This window comes from Crocuta crocuta, unplaced genomic scaffold (genome assembly GCF_008692635.1).
Source record: "Crocuta crocuta isolate KB4526 unplaced genomic scaffold, BGI_CrCroc_1.0 scaffold275, whole genome shotgun sequence".
NCBI lineage: Eukaryota > Metazoa > Chordata > Mammalia > Carnivora > Hyaenidae > Crocuta > Crocuta crocuta.
In genome coordinates, this window is record NW_027530497.1 from 425,531 (window position 1) to 446,510 (window position 20,980).

General features: G+C 41.3%; 2 protein-coding genes and 1 non-coding gene across 5 annotated transcripts in view; 1 reads left to right on the forward strand and 2 right to left on the reverse strand.

The window, feature by feature from the left end:
- Positions 1-4,436, reverse strand: part of POLR1A (RNA polymerase I subunit A) — a 74,334-nt gene extending 69,898 nt beyond the window's left edge. Inside the window, exons 1-2 of the mRNA XM_077766663.1 lie at positions 4,276-4,436; positions 816-1,020 (exon numbers count right to left, since the gene is read on the reverse strand). Of these exons, the coding sequence (XP_077622789.1) occupies positions 816-1,020; positions 4,276-4,352 (282 nt within the window). The 5' untranslated portion in view covers positions 4,353-4,436. The remainder of the gene's footprint in view (positions 1-815; positions 1,021-4,275) is intronic.
- Positions 2,162-2,268, reverse strand: LOC144233689 (U6 spliceosomal RNA). The gene has a single exon (XR_013335734.1). It is a non-coding gene; the product is annotated as a U6 spliceosomal RNA (small nuclear RNA).
- A 376-nt stretch (positions 4,437-4,812) lies between the features above and the next one.
- The window catches only part of PTCD3 (pentatricopeptide repeat domain 3), a 30,716-nt gene continuing 14,548 nt past the window's right edge, over positions 4,813-20,980 (forward strand). For 2 of the 3 annotated variants that reach the window (XM_077766671.1, XM_077766673.1), the window contains exons 1-9: positions 4,813-4,918; positions 7,301-7,353; positions 7,469-7,505; positions 9,464-9,509; positions 14,637-14,705; positions 15,156-15,260; positions 17,106-17,229; positions 19,184-19,299; positions 20,505-20,569. In XM_077766671.1, the coding sequence (XP_077622797.1) occupies positions 4,815-4,918; positions 7,301-7,353; positions 7,469-7,505; positions 9,464-9,509; positions 14,637-14,705; positions 15,156-15,260; positions 17,106-17,229; positions 19,184-19,299; positions 20,505-20,569 (719 nt within the window). In that variant the 5' untranslated portion in view covers positions 4,813-4,814. The remainder of the gene's footprint in view (positions 4,919-7,300; positions 7,354-7,468; positions 7,506-9,463; positions 9,510-14,636; positions 14,706-15,155; positions 15,261-17,105; positions 17,230-19,183; positions 19,300-20,504; positions 20,570-20,980) is intronic. The other variant, XM_077766672.1, reaches the window with a different exon arrangement.

Genomic DNA, 20,980 nt, shown 5'->3' on the forward strand with positions numbered 1-20,980 from the left:
TAACTTAAAATATTCAATATTTGAATGATGCCTGGCTGGCTCAGTAGGTGGAGTGACTCTCGATCTTGGGGTTGTGAGTTCAAGCCCCATGTTGGGTACAGAGATTACTTAAAAGTAAAATCTTTAAAAAATAAATAAAATATTTAATATATAAAATATTAAGTATTTAAATAAGTACCAAACTTAAGTTTAAACATTTAACGTTTAACTACTGGATTTAACCAAGATGATTCTCTTTCCTCAATACAATTAACAGACAAGAAAAATCATGTATACTGTCATCCGTGGAGTTTAAAACAAATCCTGGAGGCTAGGCTAACTGACATGAAAAGCTGAAAATACACAAATAGGATTCTACACAGGAGGTTCATTCTTAACTCACTGTCTGTCTTCAGGGCTTTGCTCATCTTGCAAACCAAGCAAGAGCCTACAAATCCATCAGAAGAGCTCAGGGAGCCCTGGAGAACTCCAAAAGTTCTTCTATTGCCAGGGAGGCTCCGCCTAGATTTCTAAAGGGCATGAAGCCCCTGACGCATAAAGTGTAGAGGATGAATTCAAATGCTTTCTCCTCCTATGTGAACAGAGCCAGGCGGTGGCTCTTTTCAACTGGAATCAAACCAAAATTTGTTAAGTTAGGGCTACAGGCCAAGTTGAATTTACGGGGATCTGGCACCTCAAGGTTTTAAATCTCATGGTAGAGAGCACTTCAATTCTGCGTTTCGAGCTAACCTCTTGTGAGGCCAGGAGTGGCACTCACAAATCCCACCAGCAGCTCTGAAACCCAATTGTGCAGGGCAGCCCAGGGCAGAACGTACATCAAAGAGGAGAGGGTTATACACTGTAAGCGGAAGCTCAATGTGGCCCAGGTGGCCAGGGCAGCTGTTGAAGTCCTGCACGCAGGTGGAGCACACCTCCTTGGAATCCGCAGGGCCCAAAGCTAAATCGTACAGGCCGTTCATTGATGGGTTTCCCAGGCTGTCCAGATAACGAGGGTTTGTAATGGACTTAACGCTTAATTTCCTAAGGAGATAAAAAAGACCAAGGGAAAATTAATGTTACCCAGCTTCTCAGATGTTTCTGTTTTGGCACTTCATAGCTAAATGAAGTTTATTTCCTCAGACATGCTGACAGCTTCAGGAGAGAATCTGTGTATGCCTTGCTCAGCACTGCAGCTCAGTGCTTAGTACAGAGCCTGCACGCTGCGTGCGCTCAATAAATACGTGAATACGTAAAAGTGGTAAAATATTTAAAGAACAGAGTTAGTGCAAATCTTGCACTGAGTACAACAGGGACTGTTTACAGAAAGTAGTTAAGTGCCTACCACATGCTAAATGTTTTATAAGCAGCATTTAGTCTGACTTTGCTCCTCGGAGATGAGCATCACTATATGCATTTTTCGGAGGAAGAAACTGTGACTTTGAACAGTTTGGTGATTTAATCCAGGTGACACAGCCAGGATGGGGGGGAGCGGTGGACAGAGGCAGGATATGGACCAAAACTAACTCCAAAGCCCATATAGTTCAATAAAGAGATGATTACCCAATAATCCCTGTATGTAGAAGTCATAAATTGAAATTAAACACAAATATGTAAACCTTTGAGAAGTATAATCTGTTTCACTAAAAGTTTCAAACCAGTATTTTATGTTTGGTTTAAAGGGGGCTTTCACAGGACACTTAACTACTCTTACTAAAGTACATTTATGCCAAGTTTGCTTTATATATTGTTTTTTGACTTTTGAAATAAATACAATCATCCAAATCTCACAACCTTAAAAATAAAAAAAAAACCACTGTTAACATCCATAGACATATCTCTATGGATACATTTTTAGAAACATAACTGGGATCATTTGTTATTTCTAGCATTGCATTGGTCCATTTTTATTCAGCATCAAATGAGTGCTTTTAGGTCAATAAAATTCTTTGGAAACATAATTCTTTTTTTTTTTAAATAATTTGTCAAGTGGGTTTCATCCCAGTGCTCATTCCCACAAGTGCCCTCCTCCATGCCCATCACCCCCCTCCCCCTTTCCCCACCCCCATCTGCCCTCAGTTTGCTCTCAGCTTTCAAGAGTCTCTCATGGTTTGCCNATGTGTCTGTTGGTCATCTGGATGTCCTCTCTGGAGAAGTGTCTGTTCATATCTTCTGCCCATTTCTTAAAAATATGGAATGCTTCACAAATTTGCGTGTCATCCTTGTGCAGGGGCCATGCTAATCTTCTCTGTATCTTTCCAATTTTAGTATATGTGCTGCCGAAGTGAGCACTGGAAACATAATTCTTAAGAGTGATAAAATCTTTCATAATATAGCAATTAATAATTCATTTAACCAAGCTCTATCATAAGTAAGCTCATGAAACCTAGCTGCATAAAGATTTGCACAGGACACTTCAAACTTCTAATTATGTCCTAAGAATATAATTATTTCCTCAGTGAACTGGAATCCCTGAATCAATGGGTGTAAAATGTTTGAAACTCCTGATATATTCTCCTACCTTGCATTTTAGAAAAGGTGGGTTAATCGTAGATGGTCTGTCTTAACTAGCTAACACTGAATCTTAGCACTTACTCTTTCCGGAGGTGCCTGGCTTGCTCAGTCAGTAAAGCATGGACTCCTGATCTCAGGGTCATGAGTTTGAGCCCCACTCTGGGCATGGAATCTACTTTAAAAAATGTTAAAAAAACAATCTTCCCAAATTTCAGGTGAAAAAATACTTCTCCACCATACGTTAACTAATTTAAAGTTTGTTTATTTTGTGACAGAGAGGAGCATGAGTAGGGGAGGGGCAGAGAGAGAGAGAGAGAGAATCCCAAGTTGGCGCCACCGTGTGGAGCCCAACTCCAGGCTTGAACCCACAAACTGTGAGATCATGACCTGAGTCGAAATCAAGAGTCAGATGCTTAACCAGCTGAGCCACCCAGGTGCCCCACGTTAATTTTTTATGATGATATTTCTTTAAACTGCTTTAGTCCTTTACTTATTTTTAATTAAAATCTTAATGTTTTCATTATTGTCATGAGCTCCTTACACATGAAGACCTTAATCTTTTACTATAATGGTGGCAAATATTTTTCTCAGTTTATAATTTGCTTTTTGTCATTTTTCACATAAAGGTTTTAAAATTTTTTTGTATTTTGTATTTTTGAAAGAGAGAGACAGAGTGTGAGCAGGGGAGGGGCAGAGAAGGGGCAGAGAGAGAGGGAGACACAGAATTCAAAGCAACTCCAGGCTCCTGGCTGTCAGCACAGAGCCACACTCCAGGCAGAAGTCAAGAACTGAGAAATCATGACCTGAGCCAAAGTCAGATGCCCAACCAATTGAGCCACCCAGGCGCCCTTCACGTTAAAGTTTTAAAAATTCTTTAACAGCTTCCTTGAGATATAGATCACATACTACACAACTTTAAAACGGTAGGATCAGGGCGCCTGGTGGCTCAGTCGGTTAAGCCTCGGACTTTGGCTAAGGTCATTATCTCACGGTTCGCGGGTTGGAGCACCGCGCCAGCTCTGTGCTGACAGCTCAGAGCCTGGAGCCTGCTTCAGATTCTGTTTCTCCCTCTCTCTCTGACCCTCCCCTGCTCACACTGTCTCTTTCTCTCTCAGAAATAAATTTTAAAAAAATTTAAATAAAAAAACCCGGTACGCTCAGTGGTTTTTAACTTATCTACAGAGTTGTACAATCATCACAATGGTCCATTTTGAACATTTTCATCCCTGGTAAAAGTAACCCTGCATCCATTAGAAGTCACTCTCCTTGTCACAGAAATAAAAGAAACTAAAAACATTAAGGTCTTGCAAATAAAGTTTCGAGAGTGTGACCAACAAATGCTACGGTGATCAAAATGAGTCCCTTGATTTAGCAACTAAGCAGACAATGTAGGGGTCCTAGCAAAGATAAGAGGTCACTTGAACGGAGTCATGAAGGATAACCATTGTAACAAATTATGTTCTTAATTAACCACATCAGGGACTTTAGACAAAGCAACTCTGCTAACGCTACTTAATTACCAAGGAAACTGATGGACGCGAACATTGAAACCTGGGAACCTTCATCAGCCTAGCGAAAACTCTAACCTAGCCCCACCGGGTTGTAGGTAGCGTACGACAATCCACTACGTTCCCGGAACTACGGGTCCCAAAAGGCCACGCGCCGGACAACCACTGACTCGCTGGATAAACTGGGCGCAAGACGTTTTGAGAACAGTAGTTCATGGCGCCAACCTCAACAGGCCGGCTCAGCATGCTTCCTCCCCACCAACTCCTAACTCCTTACTTGAGCTCGTCCGCCGAATACATCCCGAAGGAAATGCCCTGCAGCCGTCGCCAGGGCATGGTCTTCGAGCCCAACATCTTCCACGTAAGTTTCGAGTTCCGACACCCAAAGAGAGACTCCACTCAGTACCATTAACTTAACTCAGTCTAAAGCCCGTAGCCACCATGTGATTTACATTGCGCTTGTGCGCGAGAAAAGCTTACTGGGATGAGATTTACGTGGACGAGACCACTTTCACGGTGGGGGGGGAAGGGATTTGACGACTTTCGCTTATTCGCTTATTCCCTCTTATTTTGAAAAGAGTGAAGATCTATGTCACTAAAATAATCATTTTGGAAAATTGTTTCGAGGACAACGAGGCATTTTGATCCTTTCACTTTCCGTAACAAAGTCTTTCGAACCACGGTTTAACCTATATCTTGATTGATTTTTTTCTTGTTCCGTCTCAGCCAATAGTCGAGCTGTTCCCCGCCCCCGCCTCGGGTGATCCTAAAGGTCGAGGTCACGCTTTCCCAGCATGCTAAGCGAAAAAGCTGAAGATGGCGGCGGTAGCTTCGGGTCGCTGGCTCGGGGTCCGCTGCAGGCTTTGCCTGACGCTGAAGGGTCGGCAGGCAGGTCTGGGTGGACAGGCCCACAGTTGCAGGTAAGAGACGCTTGGAGAACCTATGAGAAAACCCCCATGGCCAACCTCGTCCTTTTTCCTGAGAGCTGTGGAGCTAGGTACGAAGGAGTGGGATGCGCATGCGCCATTTCGTAGCCACGTGCTTAACCTGGTGCGAATAGCTGGAGTCCTGGAAAATGGGCTGCAGACTACTTTGTTAGGGTGTGGCTTCACGGTTCGCTGGCTTACCTTGTTGAATTAAGAGCTGTGGGCAAGGTTCGGACCCTGCTCTCGTGGAGTTTACGTTTGAATGTGGCTTTTAGCAATCACATCCCAAGTTTTAAAAATAGGAAATTATGTGTTCTTACTCATTTTCACCAGAAGGGGGGAACTCTGAAGATTCTCCCAAATCAAAGCAGTTTATGAGGGCCACTGTGTGCTGGATGTTGTGAGGATGATTGACCGAAGAAATGATCCAGGTCTTCAAAAACCCAGGGAGGTTTAAAAGATGGGAGCACAGCCATTGGATTGCTGTGAATGTTTCACCTTGGAATATGTGTCTCATATTTTTCGCTAAATACAAACAGTGAAGTAGTGGCAATAATTTGTAGTGGAAAGTTGGAAAAAGCCCAATTTTGGATTCAATATTTGCCATTTCTTTAGTAGGATAATAGACGAATTTTCTCTTTTGTAGAGTGGATCTCGTAACAGTGAGAAGTGACGTGTGTTTAGAGTGTACAGTTTGTATTTTCACTCAACTCTGCTCAAAAAAGAGTAAATGCCCCCACCTGATACCGTAGAAGCCTTCATGCTGCTGCTCATTCCAAGCCCTTTTTCTCGTAGTGCTACTGTTGACATTTTGCTACTCTTTCCTTTGCCTGGCAAAGGCTCTCTTCCTCTGTTGACCTACAAGACCATGGCAGTCTCTGGATCCTAAAGTCATGAGAAACCAGTAGCATGATTAGAGAGAGTTGATCCCTAGCAGAGTATTGTTTTAAAATGATGCCTGAACCAGATACCAGTAGAGGAAGTAGCTTTCTATCTAATCACATTTTGGCAGTTTTATAAATGGTATCAATTCCATGTGGGAAGGAAGACACAAAATGAGAGTGCCCATTATTGTGTGATATTTTGACTTTCTTAGTGTGGTCAGAACATCTTAAAACTCAAATCATGGGTCAGTAATTCTATATTTTGTGTAAAAAATAGCAGCAGTTACAAGTTTAGGACATACGTATTTGGCAAATTGTTGATTGTGGAATGAAATAGGACGAAAGGCCCTGGTGACCTTAGCTTAATAATTTATCAAAATTGCTTTAAGTGGGATAGTCTTACTGTTATTACAGTGCTATTCGTATAAATTCAGGAGCTCATTAAATCGTTCCTCTTAACTTCAGTGTTTCAGATTCCCAAAGTTGAAAGTCCCTTATTTTTCAGGGGTGCCTGGGTGACTAAGTTGGTTAAGCATCCTACCCTTGATTTTACCTCAGGTCATGATCTCAGTTAGTGGGATCCAGCCCCACATCAGGCTCAGTCAGGACAGAGCCTCCTTGGTATTCTCTTTCTGCCTCTCTCCAGCTTGTCTGTGCGCACACTCTCTCTGCCTCTCAAACGTGTTTTTTTTTTTTTTTTTTAAGTCCTTTATATTTGTTATTAGCTGCTTCAGTTCAGGTGCTATTGAGATTTTTTTTCCTGATTTTATTTAATAAGATTGCCTCATTTTATTTTATTATTTTTTTAATGTTTTTTTTATTTATTTCTAGGAGAGAGAGACAGCGTGAGCAGGGGAGGGTCAGAGAGAGAGGGAGTCACAGACTGAAACAGGCTCCAGGCTCTGAGCTGGCAGTCAGCACAGAGCCCGACGACGCGGGGCTCGAACCCACGAACCATGAGATCATGACCTAAGCGAAAGTCGGACGCTCTACCGACTAAGCCACCCAGGCGGCCCAAGATTGCCTGATTTTAAAAAGTTGACCACGGGGCACCTGGGTGGCTCAGTCGGTTGGGCATCCGACTTTGGCTTAGGTTATGATCTTGCAGACCATGGGTTCGAGCCCCACATAGGGCTCTGTGCTGACAGCTCAGAGCCTTGAGCCTGCTTTGGATTCTGTGTGTGTGTGTCTCTCTCTCTTTGTCCCTCACCTGCTTATGCTCTGTGTCTCTGTCTTTCAAAAATGAATAAATTAAAAAAAAAAATTTTTTTTTTTAAAATGTTGACCATACTGTGTCCATTATCTTCTATCTATTTTGTAATGGTTTTGAACTTGCTGTTTAGGCCATGTCTTCTTATTGTGCATTGACATGAATTTTCCAGTCATTTTGACCCATGACAATTGGAAAATTTGGGTTCAAAATGCACATAGGTGGAGTGGAAGTGGGAACTTCATTAATGAGTATTAGTTACAGGGCTTTTATTTTTTGCAGATTTTATTCTGGAAGTACAGCCCTCCCAAAGGCTGAAGGAGGTAATGTAACAGGTATATAAAAATATATTGATATAATTTCATTTTGATGTTAACACATTGCACTACTTTGTAGTAGCAGTAGTAGTATTGGGAAACTGATTTACTTTGTTTTATTTTTCAAATTAAGGGATTGAAGAAGTGGTCATTCCAAAAAAGAAAACCTGGTGAGTATTCAGTCAGTGTTCATTTAGCAAGAAGTTGAATGTAAAACATTTGAAGGTAAGGAGCCAATGACAAAGAGTAGTAGAGAGCATTCTTGGACAGAACAGTTGATGAGAGAAAAACTTGGGAGTGGAAAAGAACTTGAAAAGGGTGGAGGGTAGTGAATGAATGGGGTGTGAAATTTACATAAGGATTAAAAGACCTGAACTAATTTAATTTGGGTTAATAGTTACATAATAATAGTTAATTATGAGCATCATTATTAAAATAATTTCTTTCCTTTTTCTCTTTTATAAAAGTTCTTATGTGGTTGGGAGACTAGACAGAAGTATTAGTCTTATGGATTTTTTTTGAAAAACCCAATAAACAAATACCAAACTCACAATGGAGGGGGTCACAAGTTGACACCATAATTTGTAATTTTATAATTTATTTTTTAGGGGTAGGGTAGTTGATTTTTTAAATAACCCTTTTTTAAAAAGAGAACTAATGAGTAATCTGAATGTCATGGGTTTTTGTGTTTTTTGTTTTTTTTAACTGTCATTTGTTCAGTGTTCTATGAAGATACATTCACTTGATAAGACATAGGTTAATGTAAGCTTTAGTTAGGGAATGCTGAGATGTGAGAGAATGCCTTTCCATGAAATTACATAAGTGTGACATTAAAAAATGGATAGAAGCCTAGTGATATCATCTATGTCAAGGAATTATTTAGTCTTGATATAATATGAAGTTTCTTGTATGTTTTCTTACAGATGACTTGTAATGACTGTTATGTTAAACTTTGTTTAGAAAGATACTTATGGTTTACCAAATTTATTCTTCCTTTTTGGAAATAAAGTGTATAAAAGGTAACACAGGAGTAAAAATAAATTTGGAATTAAACTGTCTAGGTTTGTTATTATTCCAGTGAAATCTCTTCAGTAGTTACCCATAGCACAGCAGGTAGCTGGCATGAATTTTTTTTACAAAGGCTATATAGTTGAGAGGTTCTAAATCAGAAGAGTATATCAGAATCATCTAGGAATTCAGCAAGACTGCATGTGACAGTTACCGTGGAACTTGGAGAATTTGGTTTAGAAAGTCTAGAGTACAGCTTGTGATTTATTCTTATATACAGGTAAGTTAAAAGGCACCAATTGAGATAAAAGAGGCAAGAGTAGCCCAGAAAGCTGCAGTAAGTAAGAATGCATAGGAAAATGGGGCTCCTGGCTAGCTCAATCAATAGAGCAATCTTAGGATTATTGAGTTTGAGACCCACATTGGGATAGAGATTACTTAAAAATAAAAGTTTTAAAAAGAAAACAGTCAGGAGGAGGCAAGGTTTAGGATAGATATAATTTTATGAGATGAGGGTGGAAATTGCTAGCCCTTNTATAGAGATTACTTAAAAATAAAAGTTTTAAAAAGAAAACAGGAGGAGGCAAGGTTTAGGATAGATATAATTTTATGAGATGAGGGTGGAAATTGCTAGCCCTTGGTGATGGTAGGAGGGACCATGCCAGAGAAGGTAGGCAAAGTATGGTTGGAACATGTACTAATCACCTTTAGACAAAAGAACTAGGCACTTTTCTCATTTTCTTTTTCTTTTTTTGTTTTTTTGTTTGTTTTTGTTTTGTTTTTGAGAGAGACAGTGTATGTGGGCAGAAACAGAGGGAGACACAGAATCCGAAGCAGGCTTCAGGCTCTGAGCTGTCAGAGAGCCCGACCTGGGGCTCGGACTCATGAACCGTAAGATCATAACCTGAGCCGAAGTCTGACACTTAACTGACTGAGCCACCCAGGCACTCCAATTTTCTCATTTTCAAACTTGTTATTCTAGTGATCTTAAGAAATAAGAACTGGCTTTAGTTGAGACCTGAACTTTTTACGGCCAATCCTTTCTGAAAATAGAATCACTTGTTTACTTTGTGGATGTGAAAATGCCTGACATGGGCTAACTTGTGATTCTTGTTCTTAGGGATAAAGTGGCTGTTCTTCAAGCACTTGCATCGACCGTGAATAGGGTAAGTAGGAGTTTTAGGTTTTTGTATGCAGCTCTGTTAATAATACATTTAATATTCATACTCTTGATTACTCATGATTAAACTCTTGTGGATATTGAAAGTTTATTAGAAGTGATCTACTCCACTCCCTTCATGTGCCATATATGGAAACTAAAGGGTTTGGGGTGTTTTTTGTTTGTTTTTAAAGTGTATTTTGAGAGAGAGAATGTATGCACATGTGCAGGAGAGGCAGAGAAAGGAGAGGGAATCCTAGGCAGACTCTGTGCTTTCAGCCCAGAGCCTGATGTGGGGCTGGATTCCATGAACCATGAGATCATGACCTAAACTGAGATTAAGAATTGGATGTTTAACCGACTGAGCCACCTGGGTGTCCCATTACTAAAGGTCCTAAAGGGACTGACTACACATTGGTTAGGAAGTTAAGTACTTGATCTAGTTCCATGTCTTTTATGTCCAAATTCAGTGTTTTTATTTCAGACCAGTAATCTTTAAACTTAATCCCCTGAAGAGTTTGCTAAAATGCATGGTCCTGGGGGATGGTTTGGATGTGATACTGTAATTGCAAGTAGACCAGCTTGCAAAATTGTAATCTGTAGACCAGCTCTGAGCAGGAGTGTGTCTACTATGTTGGCAGTAATGAAGGGATTGTTTCGGAGCTGCACAGCTAGCTTTGTGGTCTGCACTAAAAAGTTACTTTATCTCTTGATGTTTCCATATGCATATCTATGAAAGAGGATTAATGACAACATCAAACCTCAAGGTTTTAGTGAGAAATAAGTACACATGACAGGGTTTAGGACAGTACGTAGCACAAAACAGGTGCTAAGTGAAATGCTAGCTATTGTGTTATTCATGAAATATTTTTCAATAACTTCCTCTGTTGGCAGTTCAAAAATAGAGTTTATAGAGTTTGTACTCTGATAGATAAACTGAAACGTTGGTTAAATGGAACTTTTTTTTAAACATAATCTGAGTACCCAACTTGGGGCTCACATTGCCAACCCCGAGGAACTTTCTGATTGTATTCTTCATTGGCGGGAGACTATACTTTTTAACTTTAGCTATGGGGATAATGTCTGAAACAATAAATTAACTCCCACAATATCTATGTGGATGCTGATCCTCTTGAAGGCCGTTATCACAGATTGCTGGAATTGTTTTCTATTGTAGATGTTAAACTTAAGGAGTATTGGGCCAAATATGCTGTCATATATCCTAGTGGTGTCTCAGAAGGGATTCTTAAAATACTGCATCTTCAGGAGTGCCTGAGTGGCTCAGTCAGTTAGGCGTCTGACTTTGGCTCAGGTACGATCTCCTGGTTCATGAGTTTGAACTCCGTGTCAGGCTCTGTGCTGGCATCTCAGAGCCTGGTGCCTATTTCAGATTCTGTGTATCTCTCTTGCGCTCGTTCTCTCTCTCCCTCCCCTCCCTCCCTGTCTCTCCCTCCCCCGCTTATGCTCTGTCTCTCTCTCTCTCTCAAAACTAAACATTAAAAAGATTTTAAAAATAAAATACCACTGCATCTCCACACTAGCATCAGTTATCCCCAAATAAGCACTTGTAATGTGAACTGGAGAAATGGTCCTTTGAGACTGTTCTCCGGTTTTGTTTTGTTTTTTTTTAATGAAAGTGGCTTTCAAGTCAAAGAAATGGTGGAATTATGTATGCAGCTTTCTGATTTGTCTGCATTTGGGCCCTTACAAGGTATTCATTCAGTAACCACCTGTTCTACCCTTATGATGTTGACCAAGCACTATGCGGGTGTACAGTAGAGACCCTTTGCTCACACAGCTCCTAGAGAGGGAGGTGAAGGAACGCTGAGAAGAGGGTGCATAACCCAGACTGAGGAAGGACTTCCAGAGGAGCTAATAGTATTTGTACTGCTGCTTGGAAGGTGAGCAGCAGAGATACTATAGTGGGAAAGAACACTCCTAGCAGAGGCATTGAGGCACAGGAGGAATAGTTTGTATGGTGGGAACCAGGGATTTAAGGAGTGGAGAAATGAGAGATGAGGCTAGATGATGAATGTTACGCTGGGGACTCAAGTCCTTTGAAGAATTTTAAGCAGTGGCATGATCGAATCCGATTTTGGGAAAGACAGCCTTGCTGAGATGGGAAATCTATCAACTTTACCATCAGATAAAGGTCTTAAAATTTGCATGTCTGAACCTAAACCTTTGCTGTCTCTCTAATGGTAACTCCATTCTTCTGGTTGCTCAAGTCAAAACTCTAGGAGTTATCTGTGACTTGTCTTTTTCTCATGCTGCACATTAGTAGGTCCTTTGTTTTCTTCCTTTAAAATATATGTGCATGGAGCCCCAAGACCGCTCCCAGGTTCAGTGATTTGCTAGGACTCCCAGTCCTACAGCTACAGTTTATTACAGGAAAAGGATACAAAGCAAAGTCGCCCAAGGGCAAAGGCAGGTGGGGTGAAGTCCAGAAGAAACCAGGTGCAAGCTTCCAACAGTCTTTTCCCAGCAGAGTCCCACAGGACATGCTTCATTCCTCCAGTGGGGTTTGACAGCACGTGTGAAATATCTGCCAGGCTCATTAGAACTCGGGGCCCAGAGGGTGTTGTAGAGTCTGGTCACATAGGCACCCTGTGCCTGGCAGGAGTTCAGCATAAACCACATTGTACAAGCAGTTAAGGCACAGTGCATCGTTCTCATCAGTCCCGGGGATGATGGGAACCCTCCCAAAATCCAGGTGCCAGGTGCCAGCCGAGGGCCAGCCTTGCAAGGAGGCCTTTCTAAGGATCGCAGTGTCAGAGCTGATAACTTTCTGAACAATATCCAGATTCTGCACTCTTGTCACCATCACGATGATCACCTTAGTCATCTAAGCTGTCATCATCTCTTCCTACCCTGGATTAATCACAGTAGTCTCTGTCCTTCCACTGCCCCAGCTCTGCCGGGACTGCTCCCAGTTAAGCAGCCCTAGTGATCACAACACAATGTTGGATCACATCAGTCTTCTGCTCAGAACTCCAGTGGCCTCGGATTTGTCATAATTGGGATAAAAACTGAAGTCCGTATGAGGGCTCCTAAGTTCAGTCCCTCCGTGTTCCTTCTGCCTGGACTGCTTCACCTGAGACTCACATTACTCACTCCCTCAGCTGTTTGAATCTTTGCTTCAGTATCACTTCAGTGAGGCCTTTCCCGACCACCCCACTTATGTCGTAGATCCTCTGACACTTTCTTGTCTCTTTTTCTGCATAGCAGTTATCTATTTTTACGTTTCTTTTTTTTTTTAATGTTTTTTAAATTTATTTCTGAGAGAGAGAGACAGCGTGAACAGGGGAGGGTCAGAGAGAGGGAGACACAGAATCTGAAACAGGCTCCAGATTCCGAGCTGTCAGCACAGAGCCTGACGCAGGGCTCGAACCCACAAACTGCGAGATCATGACCTGAGCCGAAGTCGGACGCTTAACCGACGGAGCCACCCAGGTGCGCCAGCATTTACCTGTTTTTAATTCACTATATATTGTTTATGTTTACTTCCTGGAGGTTCCCCCCCCCCACACGACTGTAAGCTTTATGGGGGGGTGGGATTTTGTGTTTCCCATGTATCAGGCTAGAATAATGCATGGCACATGTGAGGTGCTCTGTAAACAGTGAAAGAATAAGGAGCGCACTGAACTGTGTCTGTGGCAGTTGGGATAAGGGACAGTGGAGTAGGTAGGGGATGTTCAAGAACCTGCGTTGGTTGGATCTAATGATTGGTTAGTTGAATGAAAGTAATGGGACCGGATCTAGGGATTGAACTGCAGCATGGTCAGTACCAGTCACTAAGACAGAGGAGATAGGAGAGGGTGTGGCTTCAGGGAAGTTCAGTGTGGGGTTAAATTTGGTTCCAGGCATTTGAGCTCCAAGGCCAGAGTGGAGTTCTTTTTCACAGACTGAAGGACTCAGAAATTGTTGAGGGAAGAAAATTAGGAAATAGGAGAGATAAGTCTAGTAAAAAAAACTAGAGTGTTCAGAACCAGAGGCCCTAAAACAGGAATCTGAGAAGGGTGGTGTGGAGGATCAGAACCAGAGCCAGGCACCAGTTTGAGTATAATCAGGGAATACTAGTCCAGGGCAGCTAACCTAGAACTGCTACCTCTCTGGTTTACCATCATGTGACTGCCTCATCTCAATAGAGTGGTATAACCAGATGAAATGAGCCTCTAATGGATAGGAAGGGATGTGGGTTTTAAAAGTGGCAGCATCGGGGCGCCTGGGTGGCTTAGTCGGTTAAGTGTCCGACTTTCGCTTAGGTCATGATCTCGCGGTTCGAGGGTTCGAGCCCCGCGTCGGGCTCTGTGCTGACTGCCAGCTCAGAGCCTGGAGCCTGTTTCAGTCTGTGACTCCCTCTCTCTGACCCTCCCCTGCTCACGCTGTCTCTCTCCCTCTCCTAGAAATAAATAAAAAATATTTTAAAAAAATAAATAAAAGTGGCAGCATGAAGCTGAGACACCAAAAAAAACCCCTAGCCTTCAGGCCAGTGAAGCTCACCCTTGGAGAGGCCAGGTCAGTAAGACAGAGCATCAAGGGCACCGCAGAGATTCTCCTCTGGAACAAAGGATATAGGGTCCCAGAAGGCCTAGGAAAGGAGACTCCAAGGGAGAAGAGAGGATAGAGAACGTAATTTGGGTGCAGTTTTCAGTGAGTGGCACTGAAGAGTTGATTTTTTTTGCTCGGGGTTCTGCCTAGCACAGTTCTTAAAGAATTACGGAGCTTGGACAGCAGCACGCAGAAGGTGCACCTTCCAAGAGGGCAAGGTGGTGTCCTCCGTGTGGAGGCAAACTCTGGGATGGGCAGTGGCCGTGCTTAGAAGGAAAGCATGGTACAGGACACTGGTGCCCAGACTAGTTAATTCACAGGGTTTGTAATTTACAACAGCAGTAGTTGCTGGGAGCACCCTCAGATCTTAAGTGGTCATGGGGGGCTGAGCCATTGTTTGGTTCAAGTATGTAATTATAACAAGTCTTAGCTGGGAGTACACTATAGGTGTGAGTGTTTCTCTCACTGTATACACCCACACATCTGCATGGGTTACATGTATAATTAAAACTTGTACAGTTTGTGGTCATCAAACCTCCAGATCTTTATGAAAATCTAGCTAAAGAGACTTGTGTCTTCACAGGATTCCACAGCTGCCCCTTATACATTTCAGGATGATCCTTATCTCATACCAACATCCTCTGTGGAATCTGTGAGTATTTCTGTGTAGCTTTGCTAGCATTAAGGTTTATCTTGCTTGTTTGGGTACAAGCACCCATATGTAATTTACCTTGTTTGTAAAAACTTTTTAAATGTTAACAGTTGCCGATCAATAATTCAGTAGACTTTCTAAATCCTTTACTACTTTATTTAAAAAGTTAGAGATTGTGGAAAGGTTTTGGGTTTTAATACTTAGAGTTCACTCAGTTTTGGTGCACTGGTTTTATGTTCCATATACTGTATATAAGATGTGACCTAAAATGTCACACTCAGTGACAGAGGTGGATATATAATAGTATGTGATTTAACTTCTAATTGGGTTTCTGTGTGTTGTCGCCTTCTTTTGGGGGCGGAATAACTCTTCTTGGGGGGTGTAATTTTGATCTCAAGTCTAAATTACATTTGAATGTCAATTTATATCTGAAAATTTTTCTTTATGTAGCGTTCGTTTTTATTGGCAAAGAAGTCTGGGGAGAATGCAGCAAAGTTTATTATTAATTCACATCCCAAATATTTTCAGAAGGACACAGCTGAACCTCATATACCGGTAAGGAAAGGTAATATTTTTAGTGTTTTTATTTATTTTGAGAAAGTGTGAGAGAGGGAGGGGCAGAGAATCCTAAGCAGGCTCCACATGGTCAGCCCAGAGCCTGACGCGGGGCTTGAACTCACAAACAGTGAGATCATGACCTGAGCCAAAACCAGAGAGTTGGACTCTCAACATACTGAGCTCCACAGGCACCCCTTGGTGAAGTCTTTTGCTGTGTATAGTTATTTTTGCTTACGATAATCTTTTTTTTTTTTTTTTACTCCTATGTGTTTGCTCCCCATCCTGTTTTCCCCATTTGGCTTCTGTGATACCAGTAGCTTAGCATTTCATCTCTGAGATTGTTCCTTTTCAGTTTCCTTCAGTAACTGAAGTGTTGATGTCGTCTATCCACCCCTTAAGTGTTGATGTCGTCTTCAGTTTCCATGCTCAGCCATTTTCTTTTTCCTGTCCACAGTCTTCCTGCTTCAGTGGCCATTACATCCCATGTTTGTATTTCTGGCCCAGATCCCTCTACTTTGATACTCTAGTGTCCTGGTTTCTCTTCAGAGTGTGTAAACCTTTTGTCTTTTACTTAGAACTCTGAGTTGTATTTCCAACTACCTCTTTGTTCTGTAGTCCTGAAGAGTGAGTATTGTGCAGTGTGTTGGCCCTTGTGCTTATGCTGTCGTTAGTGGTGAGCGGAACAGGTGCATCTCTGCCCTCTAGGCTTTATTAGTGGAAATAGTAACCTCAGACTCCTGTCCCAAACACCTTTCTTCCCTAAACACATGCACCCACACACAGCCTTCCTGTTTCTCAGTAGTAACTTTTAGTGACAAATTAGGAGGTCATTGCGATTGTGTAGGTAAAAATGCTGAAATCCTGAGACAGTGGCAGTGATGGAATGATGATTTGCTGGCTCACCCTTTCCCCTGTGTGTTTATAACTAGCAGTTACTTATCTGTGCTAATTAGCTCACTTTTACTTGAAGCCTTCCATGGGTCCCTGCTCCCTGGTAGGCAGCACTCTCATTCCTCCAAGATCTCCCATTATTTACCTTTCACATTAGATACACTGTAATTATTTCCTTCCTTGCTTTCTCCATTAGCTTGGGAGAACCTTGAAGGCAGAGAATGACTTTCATTTCTGTGTCTCCAATGCCTAGCTTCATGCCTGGCATAAAATGGTCAGCATTCAAGAAGTATTAAACTAGTGATGAGGTAAAGTCAACATACTTTGGTGATAGTAAATGTTTACAGAGTAAAAGAAACATCAAGGATGAAAGATTTCTGCCTCTGCAAACCAGGTGTACTGTGACTTTTTTTTAGAGAGAGACTGCAAGTGAGGGAAAGAGGTAGAGAGAATATCTTAAGCCAGCTCCATGCTCAGCATGGAATCCCAACATGGGGCTCAATCCATGATCAATCCATGATCACGAGCTTAACTGAAATCAGGAGCTGGGCACTCAGCTGACTGAGCAACCCAGGCGGCTCAGTGCTCTGACACTTTTAAACAAGATCAGGAGGAAAGGAGAAAGGATGTTAGTAGAGGACAGAGGTTCAAGTTGAAGTTGGGAGAGTTGGTTGGGATCCAGATTCTTCAGATAGGGATTAAATATTTATTTTTGGATGCTTTTAAATTCTCCCTGAGCTAGGAGATAGGTAATCATCTTGTTTCAGATACTGGAAGGGTTCTTTGATACCATTTTAGTTCTGTGTACTACATACACATAGTACTTGGTTCATAAAACATGAATTGGGAGGGTGAAGTTTTATTTTGGTGTTTTGATGATAAAAGTTCAGTCCTGCTCAGTTCTTTCTCGTTGAGCTGTTTGTGGGAACTCTAACCATCTTCTGTTTCTAGTGTTTAATGCCTGAGTACTTTGAACCTCAGATCGAAGATCTAAGTGAAGCAGCCTTGAAGGAAAGAATCAAGCTCAAAAAAGTCAGAGCTTCAGTGGACATGTTTGATCAGCTCCTGCAAGCAGGTGACGCAGTTCATTTAAAACACCTAGGAACATGGGCTTGAAAGTGGACTGTGGGTTATGTGATCCTGCTGGTTGTGAAGTATCTCTGCTTGATGACATGTTTATACTTTTTAAGAGTTTGAGAATATTTGAAGTTCTGCTTTAGCTTTACTTTTGAATTATAAGTAAATTATGGAGTTTTGCTTTACTGCTTAACTGCTTTGGCTTTACTTTTGAATTACGGAGTTGTAACTTAGTTTAGTGTGTTCTTGGGCTATATTGTGCTTCAAATAGAGACATTGTATCTTTGGCCTCCGTTTTTAATCTCTAGCTTATTCAGATTTCTTGTACTCTTTAAGTATGTTTGAAGGCATAAAACAGACAAAAAAATATTTAAAAAGGAAGGAGCACTATACAGAGATACTGATTCTAGCTGTAACACTAATTAGCTCTGTGACTTTGGAAGAGTCACTCAGTTCCTCAGTCAGAACTTCTGTCTCTAAAATTTGGCTCTCTGAATTTGGTCTGCATGACCCTTTAGTGGAATAGATCCAGATTGCATGACTTGTACACTATCAGGAGAATGTATCTATGATAACATCACAGGCAGTGGCATTGTAAGTTTACCGGCTCCAGGATGTTGAGTGATTGAGAATAAAAATCAACCAAACATAGAAGAGTTAGAAACTGGACTGAATTGCTTAGTACGTTCTTGAACACAACAAGAAACGTTTGTAGAAAGCTGTGTTTGATTTGAGAATTTTGGTGTGTAGCCTGCTATGGCATTGGATGCATGGATTACTGATGCACATTATAATTTAGGGAGCCTTTTCCCTATGCTAGTTGAAAAAGACAGTGTCAGACCCACAGCTTCCAAGTAACCGGACAAGGGAATATGCCATGGGATGACTTAGAGGAAGGTTTACGGTCCAGCCCCTAATAAGTACCAAACACTTCTGGGCATTTCACATGCTTAATTTAATTCTATAACACCTTAGGAGTTGCTGTGTTATAATTTTATAAAGGAAACTTTAATTTTTCAAGGATACCCAGTTCTGAGATAGTAAGATCCAGTCCATTTACCCTTCATAGCCTCCATTCTCTCCACTCTGCTCTGCTCTTTTCTGCACTTTTAAGTTTCTTGATGGGCATTTTTATTATCAGTATATTTTCGTTTTGTTTTTTTTTTTTAATGTTTTATTTATTTCTGAGAGAGAGAGAGACAGCGTGAGCAAGGGAGGGTCAGAGAGGGAGACACAGGATTTGAAACAGGCTCCCTACTCTGAGCTAGCTGTCAGCACAGAGCCCGACACGGGGCTTGAATCCACGAACTGTGAGATCATGACCTAAGCCGAAGTCGGACACTTTACCGACTGGGCCACCCAGCCTCCCTTATCAGTACATTTTCTTTAGGAAATTGCAGGCACTTTACTTTTAAAATACTGTATTTCTTTTTTTTCCCTTTTCTTCTTAGTGTCAAGATGAAAGGATGTTTCTGAGTAATAGTTTTTTAAAAAGCTACTACTATGAGACATTTAGGCTAGTATTTCTATGCAGGTATTCCAGTGAGGGCCTGGATCCAAGTGGAATAGTTCTTGGGTTTGTAAAAATGGAATTGGGCCAGGGGAACTAAATGGCAGTAATTTGCAGAGTGTTCAGTTTAGTCAGTAGTTAAAACCATGAGATGGTTTATCTGGAGACATGAGTATGTAAAGTAAGTGAGCACAGGGTCAGGCTTTGTCTTGTGTTTTAGTCTCTCCTGTCAGATCACACAGTAGGGATCGTGTCCCTGTCTGCGTCACTCTGGATGTTTTGTTGATGTGGAGTTCACACTCCTCCATTCTTAGAATGGTAGTTGCTACTGTATACATAGCCAAGAAAGCCACAGCTTATAAAAAGTGAAGAATTTTAATCCAGTGAGCTTTAGTTCTTTAATGTTTGAAGGTTTCTTTCCCTTTTTTTCTTCTACTCACAGGAACCACTGTATCTCTGGAAACAAGTAATAGTCTCTTGGATTTGTTGTGTTATTATGGTGACCAAGAGCCTTCAGCTGATTATCATTTTCAGCAAAGTGAAAAATCAGAAGAGTTGGTAATGGCTTTTGGCAGTAATTGTTAAAATTTCTTTGGGTAGTAATTCCATCTCAAAGTAAGGCAAGTTCTTTAAGCCATGTATTAGCATAGTAGAGATTTGTTCTGAGATATGATGTGCTGTACTAGCTTTGATGGAAAGTGGTATGAAGGAAGAAATATTTAAACAATCATTTTAATTCTGGTTCCCTTATGACCTTGCATACCACATGCAGGCAAAGCTTTGACCAGAAATGTTTAGGCAAGCTGTTACTTACAGTGACCAGTGATGTGTGAGGGAAAGATCCCCTGGCCCCGGCCCCTCAAAAATGCAAATGTACATGGGCATAGAGGAGTGAGCACATGTGCTGGGGGTATATAGGACAGTACTGTGCCAAGGACTGGCCTGTTGATAGTGAATCCTATCTAACTTCTCAACCCAAGAGTTTTACCTCTAGGTAAAGATCGCAGAAGCACTTCTGGGTCCTGTGCACAAAGATTATATGCATCATTTTCATGATGTATTCATACTTAAAATTGCAAAAGTGTGGAACACAGGCTGGATGTCCCATAGCATGAGACTGAACTATGGTAATGTGTGGTGATGGCCAAGGCTAGTGTAGCTGTGGAAAATGGACCTTAACGTGGAAAATGGAACAGCCAAGGCTGTTGAGCTGTGAAAAAATGGATGTTATATTAATAAGTGAGAAAATAGGCTAGACAACATTCCATTTATATAAAAATATTTTCATATGCACGAGGGACAAATTAAGTGCTTTGGTTCCATAAATGTTTCATTTTCCTCAACCAGATGTGCATTATCTCCGTACAAATAAGTCTTTTAAAACATGTAGGCAGTGGGTGGCCATCAGACACTGACTTCCGGATTATGTTCTCCTAGACACCATGGCCTGGCTGGCCCTCTGCCTCTCTCACCCCAGCTGCAGAGACGGTGTGGACCTGTGCAGGGTCAGCCCAGCCTACCTGATTGTACAGCCACCTCACTGCAGAGCAGGGTTTATAATTCAAGGACACAATGTTAGTCTTTTAAATATTATCATTTTTTTAAATAAACGTTTACTGGGTTTTTCCTTCACCTTCTGTTGTATCTATATTTCTTTTTTTCTAAAGTTTCCTCTGCCTTTCTGTTTTTAAGTATTCTAGCATGGGAGAATGCATTCTGTTGTCATATTTTGTTTTATTTCTATTGATGATGGTTCATTTTAGGAAGAGGCCATAGAGAAAAATAATAACTCTAAGAAGGCTGGTCATCAGTCTGGAGTCATGTGGAGGTATGTTACACATTATTAGAACCTTATAGTGGGGTTTCATACGGTGCATAGAATGTTTCCTGTCATCTCCTCAAGCTATGCCCCAGTAATTTTCTAAACTAGGATTTGTTTTGGGGGTACAATATAAATATCACAATTGGTAGTCCTGTGTACATTTAGATCTTATAAGACCTTTACTTCTAACCAGCAGTAGGAGCTTGACACTTCATTTTCCACCCCACCCATTTGACTTCATATCCTCTTCACATGGTATTGGTTACTTGAGTAGTTTCGTATGAAACAGTGTCCTCTGTGCAGTATATACTTGTCATTCTGAAAGATTGGATAATTTGTTTATGTAAGAATACACTTACGTGACAGTGCAGTTCTAAACTACTGGTCAGCAAGCAGAAATACTCAGCATTTCCAAAC